Source organism: Ciconia boyciana, chromosome 10 (assembly GCF_034638445.1).
Source record: "Ciconia boyciana chromosome 10, ASM3463844v1, whole genome shotgun sequence".
Classification (NCBI taxonomy): domain Eukaryota; kingdom Metazoa; phylum Chordata; class Aves; order Ciconiiformes; family Ciconiidae; genus Ciconia; species Ciconia boyciana.
In genome coordinates, this window is record NC_132943.1 from 17080658 (window position 1) to 17093996 (window position 13339).

The 13339-nt window shown below is 35.3% G+C and overlaps 1 protein-coding gene across 2 annotated transcripts in view; it reads right to left on the reverse strand.

Moving 5' to 3' along the window:
• Positions 1 to 13339, reverse strand: part of MAP3K2 (mitogen-activated protein kinase kinase kinase 2) — a 49984-nt gene that overhangs the window by 19001 nt on the left and 17644 nt on the right. For both annotated transcript variants that reach the window (XM_072874101.1, XM_072874100.1), the window contains exons 2-8: positions 10911 to 10980; positions 8476 to 8594; positions 6688 to 6728; positions 4885 to 4984; positions 2900 to 3013; positions 2155 to 2254; positions 1082 to 1212 (exon numbers count right to left, since the gene is read on the reverse strand). In XM_072874101.1, coding sequence (XP_072730202.1) covers positions 1082 to 1212; positions 2155 to 2254; positions 2900 to 3013; positions 4885 to 4984; positions 6688 to 6728; positions 8476 to 8594; positions 10911 to 10914 — 609 coding nt within the window. In that variant the 5' untranslated portion in view covers positions 10915 to 10980. The remainder of the gene's footprint in view (positions 1 to 1081; positions 1213 to 2154; positions 2255 to 2899; positions 3014 to 4884; positions 4985 to 6687; positions 6729 to 8475; positions 8595 to 10910; positions 10981 to 13339) is intronic.

Below are 13339 nucleotides of genomic sequence, written 5' to 3' on the forward strand. Positions count from 1 at the left end.
GGAGTGAAAGGACATCCTGGGCCTCAGAAATCATCTGTCTGTTTGACCAGGCAGTGACCAAAAATGACTTTGCCCAGGCCAAAAGTAATCATTTCACTGAATGAATCCAGGCCTGGGCTGGATCTGACCACATGACTATGATAATGAATAGCACCCTGGTCTGGAAATTAGGAGATTCAGTCCCTATTCCCAGCTCAGTCGTTAAAATTGTGCAACAAATTGCACAATCTCTTTGCCTCTATTTTTATTCTGTCATCTGTCTCTCATTTAGTCATCTCATAAAAACCATTGCCTCTTACCATTTATGAATACAGTGCCAACATCAACAAGAACTTGAAGCGATTCGGGTACGCAGCACTATTTTTTTTTCCTCCTTAAAATATCTTTTTCTCTATTGCCAATTCTGTGAGCCATTACATTCCTCCATCTTTTCCTGCTGTTTTTAAGGTCAATTTTGATATTCAGAGAGCAGGATTTTTATTCATGCTAAGTGTGCTGATATCCCACATCAATAATGCAGGTGAATAAGGAGAACAAGATAGTATACATTTGTGACTCCTCTCCTCCCCTCATAAAAACATGACAGTGGAAAGTATTTCAGAGCTTATTTATACCAGGCCCATCACCATCCCTTTGCCTCTACCCCAACACAGTATCAGCTGAGTCCAAATAATTCTGACAGATCCAAACTTTTCTTTCAAACCTCCTTTGATTAGCTGGGAAAGTTGTAAAACTGGTCTTGCTTATGTATCCTGTTCATTAAAATGAAATTTTTTTTGCTTTCTAATGTAGACACCTCTTGCTGTAATTTATATCTATCACTACCTCACTCAACTATCATGGAAATTAAGAACATTATTTTTCTCCTTGTAGCAACATATTGAAATACTTGATGAGACTTACAGAGACTGAACAACCACAATTATTTTAACCTCTCACAGAGGTTAGGTTGACAACCCTTTTCTAGGGTTGTCATCATTTTTTTAGCTGTTCTTTCTAACAATTCCATATCCTTCTTGAACAGCAATGTTTCACAAATCAATCTAACAAAAACTTTGGTTTTAATAAAACACACACGTACCTGATCCATACTTTCTGGAATGAATTCACCCTCACTGTTGATACTGGTGAAGGACCCATTTCGGGCGACCTGGTGCAGCTCATCTGGAATGTATCCTGGGGGAGGCGAACTCCTATCACGAGTATTAGAACCTTTTGAAAGAAAAGGGCTAGTCAGAGTCTCTTCACTAACTCAGAATAGAGGGGCTTAATTCAAATGCTTCATAGGCACTGAGCCTGCCTGGATCACTTCTTGCTTTAGAAATTTTCCAAATGCCTATGCAATACGAGACTTACATATAGCATTTAAAATCTGTAATCCAGGAATTATGAAAAATTCAGGGCAGGGTTGCCCCAATGGCATTGAAAAGAAGTTTCATTATATAGGAACAGAAATATAATTTGCCTGCACATCTAGCTGGGTAAATTTCTTCTTTTGAAATAAAACAAAAATCCAAACCCTTCCACCCATGTCAACTGATCCTTTCCAACTCTTGAGAATTTCAGTTTTCTTTGTAGAATATTACATCTGCAAGAACACGAACACCTCTATTCATAATAAATGCATAATAAATTAATTAAATTGTCTGAAAAATTATTAATTACTCTCTAGTTTCATAACTAAATTTGGAAGTTAACATCACACCAACTTTAAAACATGAATAGGCAAAAAGGTTGTATCAATGCCAAAATAAGTACCTTAAACAAATGTTCACATATTAAGGTTAAAAAAATATGGGAGTCCTAAATTGAGCAAGGAAACTCATTGCCATATAAACAGATTTTTCACAACTTATTCCTGTATCTGAAAATAAAGGGGAGTACTAACATCAAATTTTTAGGATACCCATCAGTTACCTCAAATAATTCTACATAGATTTATTTACTTGTGATTTTTTTGATTAATTTTCTGTACTCTCTCTCTATATATATATTTAAACCACCTTTGACTTAAAATTCAAAATCCACTCTAGAGTACGATGAGTCATTGCTGAGTAAAAGAGACTCAGTCCGTGTTGAGAATAAGATCTCCATGAAGAGAATATTACAAAAGAAAAGCTTTTACAATTAAAGGTATTGAAATATGTAGCTTACCTATTACAGACAGCCGCCTTTTTCTGTCTGTCACACCAAACACTGTATTATCTAAATCTTCCAGCGAGGGCAAAGGTTCCACATTATTTACACTGGGTGACTGAAAATGTGTACACATTACAAACTGCAATTATTACTTTATACTCCTGACAATGAAAATACTTCGCAAACTTTTGAAGGCTTTGTGCAACACGTTCCTTTTATCAAGCAGTCGAAAAGAAATATGTCAATTTATATCACAATTCATCTATTTTAGCAGCTCTTTCTTAATATTTAAAAATAATTCTCAATATGTACTAGTATACAAATCCTATCAATATTATGGCTGTGGCGTGATAGATAATACCAAAATAACTTCATATTTAGCCTACAGTCCACTGCTACTGTTTGCTACAAGAAACATTTAACTTGTAATAAAGGAGTGTCACCAGCATATGACTTAAAGAACAGTTTCAAACAGCTACAGTTACTTAAAATTCTATGCGCTTCTCAAATTTGTATCACGTCATCTTCCTATTAAGGAACACTTTTCTAGCACTGTAGGGAAGGCATACAAAGAGAGAGGAACAGTATCTAGGAAAAAGTTAAAACCAAGTCAATACAAAATGCTAATACATGCTTAAAGTGAACTGAAGAAGTAATCAGTAATATTTTCAATTGGAAAAATGTAATCTTTAAGAAAATATACAAATTATACTTCAATATAAAAACTGAGGAAAAAGACATTTAGTACGTCAACTCATACCTGTGTATTTCCATGTATGACAAGTAATATCTTGAGACTCTTCATATGAACACTACGGTCTAGCAGTTCAACAGCTTTGTCCAGGTCATCTTGTGTGGTTAATGGAATTACAAGCTACAAAAAGGGGAAAAAAGGAAAAAAAATTTAAAAAGATGTCTTAAACAGGACACAAGAAAGAAATGAGGAAGTCAAGTGCAGAGAAACAAATAAACTGATGCTATCTTTCCTTTCATTCCAAACAACCTGAAAATACAATTTATTAAATGATGCCTCAAGTTACCACCAAAATGTCTGAAGATCAACCTTAACTCTTCCTTCAGATGTCTTCAATAGGTACAGCATGGTGGAACAAGTCTTCACAATGAAGGAGCAACCATTTTACACATGTACAACTTAATATCCTACAAGTTTCAGAGAAACACGTGCAACAGTGTCAATGTATTTGCCATTGCCTAAATTAATGCAAGTCTATAAGATAAAAATAAGTCCTATTTTATAAAGCATAAAGCACATTTTTCTATCTCACTATATTAAAACTATATTTATTTGAAGTTGTATCACTAACAGAATTTCTCCATTGAATAACAGAATTTGTTACAGAAGTTATCAGGCATGGTGTGATCCACATGGAATAGCTGTAGTCCTCACTAGAATCTCCTTGGACCTAATTAATTAGAATTAACTTGCATACATATATCTTTAGAACAGAAAATTATATGCATTAAAGTACACTTGAGATCTGAGTTCTAGAACAATTAAAATTGGACTTATGTTTCAGGAGTGTAAATTACAACTTCTGCTTGTAACAAAGGAACAGCACAATATAGATTTTTTTAAAAAAACTATTCTACTTGTAAACAGTCTCAGTCAGCGATGCTCAAATACAACATCAGTTGAAATACAGTACTTTTATACAAAAAGAAATGACAATGAGGGATGAAGGTCTTGGTAACAAATGAGCATACTCTTCATTTTAAGTTGCAGTTTTAACGTTAATGACAGGTTATTACCATCACATTTCTAAAGGTGATGGGATGATTTGGCAACTAGTGCAGAAGATAACAAGCAGAAAACCTGCTTAAACACCTAAAAATCTATCAGAGAAAGGAGCTGAGGCTAAAGCATCACGAACGGCCATTTCTTCTGACCTTCCTAATCTCCAAAAGCCTTCTGTAGGAAATCTTCGTTTTGAGGATCAGTTTCACAGAAGTGCCTGGTAAGGTAGTGAGTAACCAAAAAACAGCAATAACAGGCATTTTCTTCTGCAAAGATGCAGATTAGATACAGCAATTATGTTGTGCATAACCAAGCACACAAATAATCCTCCATGCACTTTGCTGACTGAAGGCAAAAACCAGAGGTAGCTCCTAAGAATGGATACTGCATCTGTAAATATATTTCCTATTAATAATTCCATCTCTACTTCTAAAGGAAAGCTGGAAGTAATCTTGATCAGGCATAAGTGGCTTGACGATGCTAGCACTGTTCCCAAGAAATCTTTGTGAACCAGACACTTTAAAAGAAGCAAGAGTTAAGCCTAGTTCTCCAATCCTAACATGACTAAATGCAACCATCTAGCAATTACCTAACAAGATTAATCCTTAGAGGAACAAAGTGTACAAGAAAGAAAAGGATAAATGTTATTTCAAATTTACAAACACAACAAAGCTCAAAGAGGTAAAGACTCTCCCAACGTCATGCAACAGGACTGTGGCAGAGCAGGAAGACAATTTACCCATTCCCAATCAAGTCTGAGACATGATTTATTAAGATATGACTCTCCTCATAACATTTCATGCATCTCCCGCCTATTCTAATTTAGACAAGCCTTACATATGTGAGAATACACACATCAGAAGTCTGGGGTTTTGTCATGGGAGTAAGTTTTGTCACAGGAGTGGTTCTCACTGCTTACGAGAGCAAATTTCAGCCTTAAAATAATCAATGTGCAAGTCACTGAGAATTTAGAAGACACAGAATATTACCTCATTATTGCTGTAATGTAAATCCATAGTCTGTCCAAAAGCAATTTTAGCTTTAGCTGCAAGATCTTCAAGTTTAACAGGCCTTGGTAATTGGAGGATCCTGAAACACAATTTAAGTTATGAAGAATTTTTGTCCATTACTTAGGAAAATTTGGCAACTCATTACTTAAGAGCAATCTTAGAACTAAATTTATTACTAAAAAGACCATAAGAGGCTATGCTTTATTCACTGTCCTCCATATTTTGAGTCATTAAAAAAAAAAAGAGAGAAAAGCAGTGAAGTTATATGGGATTATCACACATAAAATTAGACCTCATTATGACTGTTTTACTTGCTTGCGTATGGCTTCTTTCTTAACTTAATGCTTTGCATGCCTCCATTCCAGAGGCAAATTCTTAGAAACTTCTAAAATTTTCTACTTCAGAAAACTAAGACAATGGAGTACCATAGGCTGACAAGCATAAACATCAGAAAGAAATAGTCCTACAGTCCCCATTTTTTGGCAATATAGAAGACTATCTCATCTAAGGAATGTAACTAAATGTCACCATTTTTATCACGATGAATTACATGCTCAAACTGCTGAGTTCATCACTAACTGTGCTTCAAGCATGCTCCTGTAAGAATGGTGCTGTTGTAGGTTGACAACTCACATTTTCCTTTAACTGAGTATCTGAGTATCGTTTTCCTTTAACTGAGTTTCACCAAACCAAATAGCCCAAAATGCCTGTAACTGACATTTTACTATAGAAAACTATTATATTAAAGACACAACACCATTAAACAAAAAAAAAAGTTTTTAGAAGTGACTAAGCTAGTGAGGTACATTCAATTCACATTCAAAAAAGAAACAGCACTCAAATTTTGTGAAGCAGAAGAATTAGCAAAGGGTAACTGTCTCTTTTATCAGTGTTTCCATTGGTACACAGGTTATGGAACAATAATTCTCACTGAAATGAGGCTAGAAGCCAGGCCACTTCCAATTAAAAATTATTTTGAAAAAATAAAATCTTAAAAAAAAGCCCGACACCAATTCTCACTGTGGTTAACAATTTGTTTAGCAAGCCTGGAACTCTGCCGGTCAGTGCACGCTCCTTGGTACAGAGTACCACATTCACTACTGAAAGAAACTCTGGAATCACTTCTCTTTTCCACTTCCCTTCTTAAAAACTAGTGAGAAAGCCATTGCATAACTTATCTTTCTTGCATCATTTCATTAATTTATCTTTAGACCTACATGCTCAGGCAACGACAGTATTATACTCATGCTGAGCAATGAGCCTGGGCTGTCCAGTACCCCTGGGCAAGCAGGCTCAAGTTACTTGGGACAGTCCAAAACAGAGCTAGGCCCACCAGCATAAAAGCTTGGGAAAGGTATCTTTCCACACACTTTATGCTTGTTTTCACACTGAATACATTAACTGAATACATTAGTCCACTGTGAAAGTGAGTTAAGATAAACTGCAAAAATGCACTGCCCGTGCAGACTGGCAGTGAGTAAACAGTTCTCTGTTTTAAATTCATACTTCCACTTATTTTGCAAGAAATTGCTAGGTAGAAGTGTCCTCAATTTTCAAAGCTTTTGAAAAGACTTATTTCCTCCAAATTACTTACAGCACTCAACCATTACCAATGCAATGTTACATGTGATGTTCAGAAAAGTGACAGAAGCTGAAGAATGTTAATACCTAGGGAACTTACTGCTATTTTACTACCCCATATAAAGAGAGGGCACATACTGTAATCAGCATGGACACACACTGATCTATTGATCAAGACTGTTTCCTATGTTCCCACCTTACCTTTTTTCACCTCGATGTTCAAACTTGACTCTAACATCATTCTGTAAGAAAAGAGATAAAGGAACCACTGTTAGTTTGTAACTACTTCCTTTAATGAAGGCCATGAAATCCTATTCAATAATCCTACACCACAAGTAAAATCCTTAAGCAGTCCATTATTAATTTTCTGTCCTTTCTCATATACCAAGCATTTTAACAACCTACTTCAGCTGAGGTATCTGATAGAGGCTTAAAGTGTGTAAAAAAACATAAAAAAGTATTCTGAAGTACAACGAATGCTTCTGTAAGTAAACACATTATATTTTCTATCAATATATTTTAATAATATAACAGAATCATGATTTCAAATTCAGCACGGAACTGATTACCAAAGAATTCTCCATCACAAATAGGCAAGCAGACTTAGCTACCATAACAGGTTTTTATGTACACTTCGGAGCTGAGCATTCAAGGCTTAAGAAACATATCTTGTTTCATAAGCATTACCATAGAAACCCACGCATGTAATTAAGCCAGCATTCATGCAATCAATTTCCCAATAACAAAAGATACCTGTAAACATCTGCAGGTACATGGAAATAATAATGTTTTGCAAAATAACAATTTTAAGAATCAAATTGTATTAGCAACTATTGCAGAAAAAAAAAAAAAAGCATTCAACCACAGAGATTATATCCAAATAACAATGTTGTATCTTCCAAAAGAATTACTTGATTCACAAGTGATTACTTTCAAAATTCACAAATTTAAACAAGATGACAAACATGTACTTCCCCCTCACCACTACCACATTTAAACTCAGAAATGGCTCAACTATTTTTCTTCTGACTTTCTAAACATGTATTATATTCAAATCATTTTGGATCATATATGCACATTACGTCAATGTCTAAAGTTAAAGCTCAGAAGTGAGTTATATGACACCAGCAAAGCACCACAGTGTTATATACTGAACTCTTATAGCTTTTAAAGCACAGAATGAAAAAGATGTAGCCATCAGTTTTTGACAGTTTAAGAGCCAAATATATTCAAATACTTTGATTTTTAACAGGTTAAAACAAGACTGCACAAAATGAAGTTTCACGAAAGATTGGACTGTCAATTAAGGATCTGATCAAATAAACATACAGTTAATTCAATAGGGCTATTACAATAATTTGGGTAAAAATCCACATCCTCTCCTAATCTCTCCATGTAGTAGTTCAAACCTCTCAACTAAGTGTTTACTACTTTTCCATCTGTGTTCAGTATCTGCAGAAAAAAAATAGAGCTGAAAAGAACTCACATTTCCAGCGTATGAACAAACAAAAAACTGAGGCCAAAGATGCAGTAAACGAGGTTAAGTACGTTTCTGCTGCTGTACTGACATTCTTTAGTATGATATAGCTGACAACCAGGCAATCTAGTATACCTGTAAAATTCATTCTAAAGAAGCATTCCAAGTAAGAGATGCTAGCATACCTTGATATTTTAGCATAGTCTAGTACCAATCAAATAATAATTAATAATAATAACAACAATAATCAATATACATACAGTGTCAAAACACCCGTATGATCTTCAATTTATCAGGATCAGAGTCATCTAAGCATACACTATGATCTGGCCTGAAATGCCACGATTTCATTTTGCTGCTAATTTAAGAACATGAACAAAAGAAAATGGCAGCACATGTGGGAGACTAATAGCTCATTCTGGTATGCTCACTGGTCTGGCAAGAAAAATAATTATAGAAGTCACAGTAGGACATTCTGTGTTCAATAGGTTAGTAAGGATATTAAAGATTACCTGTTTTTTAGGTGAAGATGACTTTGGTTTTCCTGTTTCTTGCTGGGGCAATACAGGACGACTGGCCTTATGAAGCACAGCCAAATCCTGCATGATTGAATTCAAAGCTTGCTGCTCATCTGCTCAGAGAAAAAGACCAGATAAGAGAAGTGTAAATGACTTACATTTGAAGTGCATTACTGTCTCATTTCACAATTAGGCAGGCATTATTATAAAATCTAAAAGTCCATATTACACTTCAATACATAATTGCCAAATAAAAAAAATTACTGCCATGTTGCAGACATTTTTATTTTATTTATAATTAACAGTGCTTACAGAAATAAACAGCTTAATTGGTAAACACACTTAAATGGCAGATTTAAAAAACTGAAGTCATAACAGAGATTGACAGCTCTACAGAACTGCAGGCTGTATTAATAAGAGAAGGGCGACGGGGGGGCGGGAAGGTTTATCTACTTCATTTCAAATAATGTCCATGGATAAGACGTTACCTAGAAATCATAATTCCCCCCGCCTCCAATTAGTAAAATAAAGAAAAAGAAAAGCAAGTACTTTTGAATAATTTTTCCTCTGTCCTGAACAGGTACAGTCATGCACATAGGAAGCATACACAAACTCCTAGAGGAACATCTCCACTGTTTGAGCATCTGCTGACAGCTCACAGAGTGATTAAAAAAAAAAACCAACAAAACACCAAAACCAAAACATCACAGAACTTTTCCAGGACTGCAAACATAGGGTTTTTTAGGGCTTACAGGAGTAATTCATAAGGAGAAACAGAAGCACTGAACCCAGGGACAATTTAGGGGCAGGAGTGCTACACAGCTTCGATTTCAAGTTCACACAAAATCCTAAATCCTGATGATCTGCTGCAGCTGTGATGGCCTGAGGTCATGCTAGACAAGGTTTGCACTGGAACTGGGATGGTCCTTTAGACAGGAAAGCACTTAAGAGCTCAAAAGCCTGTACATCCATCACTAAGGGAAGTTTATTTGTCTCTAATATTTTGTATTCATTCCTTGCCACAGCAACAGTACTATACTCAACATGCATCTAGAACACTGGATAACAAAATTTATCTACAAAGGTGTTAATTGTACGTCTTCGCACTACTTCACAATGGATACGTTTGTTGAAGAATTCATTGCTAAGTGCTGTGATTTACAAAGAACAGTATTTCTCAAACATGGACTTGAGAAAAACTCAGCATTAAAATCAGCAAGCAAGCATTCCAGGTATTCAGCAACAAAGAGTTCCTTCACACTCTATTCAAATATAACCAAATATATTTGTCATATCAGGAAATTGTGTGATTTCAGTGTTGTAATTTAATAGATTCCTAACAGATCTGAAAGCTGGTCTGAAAATGAGTAATTTTGATCATCACTCATGCCGTCATTATTCATAACTCTAATAAGATATGCAAATCTATAAAAGCAAGTTTTACTAGCAATATTTAATGGCAGAACTGAAGGCATTCCTTTCTCACACTAAAACACACATCAATACTTGCCACAATTAAAAAAGGTAAACTATTTTATTGTGTTATAGCCTATTCTAGTGTTCAGCAATAAAAAAATTGTTCTTTTAGCAGTTCGTTGGAGGAGGTTTAATTCGTAGTGGTCACTAGGTAGCATATTTCATACAAAGGAAACCAAAGCATTATGGCAAAGCATCTAAAGTTTACTGAATATCTAATATGACTCAATAGTAATTTCTCTCACACAAAATGTTGGAGAGTATCAGAAATCTAAAGAGTGCTGTATTCCTAGATTCAGCTACTTTATTATTAAGCATGAGGTTAGGAAAAAATTAGCATAACAAAAAGAGATAAACAAAAGTGATATAAAAATGTGTGTGTTTTGGTTGGTTGGTTTGTTGGGATTTTTTTTGAGAGTGATTACAATAACAACATGGTCAACTCATTAAAAAGTATGTACAATTGAAAAATGGATGTAAAATTTAAAGTAACACAAATGTGCTACATATTTAGAAAAGTAGCATCTTTCTTAGACCATCTACACAGTCCCGGCTTTGCACTTCAACAACACAAGACAATACGATAAAATTCTTTAATATAGACTTTGTGGGGTTTTTTTCCCAATAGCCATTACCATTTAGAGCACAGTAAATATTTCTCAGTACCCTAATACCATGAATCTCAATTTGCTATACTTGGATTTTTAACTTACCACATAGTGAGGGAAAAGTGCTATATTCCAATGTGGGGTGGGGGGAGGGGGGTGGGTGGGGAGAAGTATTTTGAATACTAGCAAAGCAGCTGAACACTGCCTTTCATGTAGACATTACACTGAGTTACACAGCCAAAGCACACATTTCCTAGGAATGGTATTACATTAAAGTTTTTGGTCTTCAACAGAAATGAAAAGGATCCGAATTAGATTTTTATATACATTACACACAAGACTTACCCATAATGGCAGTGAGCCTGAAAACTTGAACTTCAGGGAAATGGTTGCTTCATCAGCATTATTTTATTCCCTAAAATGCAAAACCAAAATTACACAATTATTGAAGTTGTCAAAGCCATGTAAAACAGACAACTCTTCATTGTTTATGGGCAATTTTTCTAATATTCTACACATCAAATATGCATATAAACTACAGATAAGATTGCATATGTAGATATGATGTGGAGAAAACAGATACCTCCCCAAAGCCTCACTGGGCTCTGAGCAACATATATAGACTTTCAGAAGACACAAAGCCTGAATTAAATATTCTTCTAGACTTAAGCTGATTTTATTCTCTATCTACACTCCCAAATGATGATTAGTAGCTTAGCTAGCCATAATACTCTGCTACATGGGATACCCATTACTCCAGATTATTAAGAACTGATTCTTTTTCTATAGATTCCTGTATCTGGTGTTCAAAGTTGTGTGTTCAGAACTACATATATATAGTTCATATATATAAATATATATGAAACTCACAGCACAAATCAAGAGGCATCAATGCCTACTGATTATATAAACTAGAAAACTTCAATTGGTAAGTTTTTTTTCCATCATAATTCAAGAGCATTACACGGATATCCCAACACCCCCGAAAGCAAATGCCTTTGGAAGACAGTAGGTATTAACTTGTAATATACAAGTTACCCAGAAAAGCAGAAACATAGAGGGCACATTTATGAACAAATCCTGTCTATCACAATATCTTGAACATCGACCAATTGAAAAAAACAATAGTTAAGGACCAATTAAAATAATGTTTCTATGAGATGCTATTATGGAGCTCAAAAACAACAAACTAAAGACATATTCCTAAATAGACAATGAGATTTGTTGTAATTCAGGCTACCACAGGAAGAATTCAGAATTTTTAATGCAAGATCATAGAATAAAACTCTCTAATTTCTTAAGTAGCCACTGCGACCAAGCTGGGAGAGCCTATTCCCTCCTCCCTTTTCCTGGCCACCATCCATCCTTCTGACTGAGAGCCGAAAGATCTAGCCTACCCTGATAAAACAGATTATTTCCCTGCAAGTTCATTCAAGGAGCTATACCAACAGAATATAACTAATTTTTTTTCTTCTTTAAACAGAATTTGTTTTCTCATGGTTTAGTTCCTTTCCAGTGTCAAATGACCCCTGATGCCAGCACAGGGCCACCTGTGGGAGCACATGGCTGACAACAGAGGGGAGGTGGGCCAGCTCTTTCAGCACCAGCCAGTCAGGCTTCCTTGCTTGACTATTCTGCCAATTTTCTAGCTAACAACAAATTAATTACAATATTCCAAAGGATTTCTGAGCACCTTCAGTTAGGCATCTAAGAGTTTCTGGCATCGTGTCTCTTACATACTCATTTCATGAAAACAGCCTTTTTAAGCAGCATTCATTACACCAGTGGAACTAGAAAGCTTCAAGTACTTCTGACATATTTTTCAGAAAGAAATTTGGACTTGAGAGCCATATAAAGTTCTCTGCTGTATACTGCCTTTTACCTACATATCAGATGACTCATCTACTATTGTCTATTTCAAGCTCCATAAAACCAAGAAGAGATCAGGCTTTTAAAGAAGATCTAGAGGTCCCACTCTGCAATCAGAAATCAGTTCAGTTGAGAGAGGCATGCAGGAAAGCACATTAGAACTAAAATAAAGGTGAAAATATGATTCAAGTGTATTCAGAGTTACATACTCCCAAGTCTATGGACAGCCTCAAAACAGTACCTGAAACAGCTTCCAAGTGTTGTGGGAAAGAAACTCACATCTAATGCTTTGTAAAGTATTAAAGCCTGCAAGAGCGTGAGAAGTATATCTGGCCTGGGCTGCCCGCAGTCTCAAGACACAACCCCAACTTTTACTACTAACATAGTCTCCAGCCTCTTGATGCCACCACGGGGGAGACAGAAAAATCTGTTTCAAAAGATTTAAAAAAGAAAAAGCTTCTGTTGCTCCATAACAGGAAAGGAAAACCATGAAGATGCAAAAGAAAGGGATTTGTACTAATCTTCAGAGAGGAAAACAGGGGCTGAATTTTCATTTATTTGCTGAATGATAGTAGCTAATATCACTCAAAATAAGGACAGAATCTTTAGGCCTTGCTCTCACACAAGATGCCAGGAGATCTGGTTTACTTAGTGAACTGGGATTACCTTTATAGCCAAATAACACAACTAACTTTTTTCCTCATGTCTGATTCTTTGCGTCTTTTGCATCCCTAAGAGTCAGAAAAGCAAAACAGAATATATATTCAATTATTTCCTATGCTACATTTTTTGTATCAGCAGCAGTCTTGGGGGTTCTTCCAAAGAATTATTCACTAAAGTGCTTATAAAACATTTTTTTAATTCTGTATTTGATCCAACTGTCTTAAAATGAGAGCTAGTGTCAT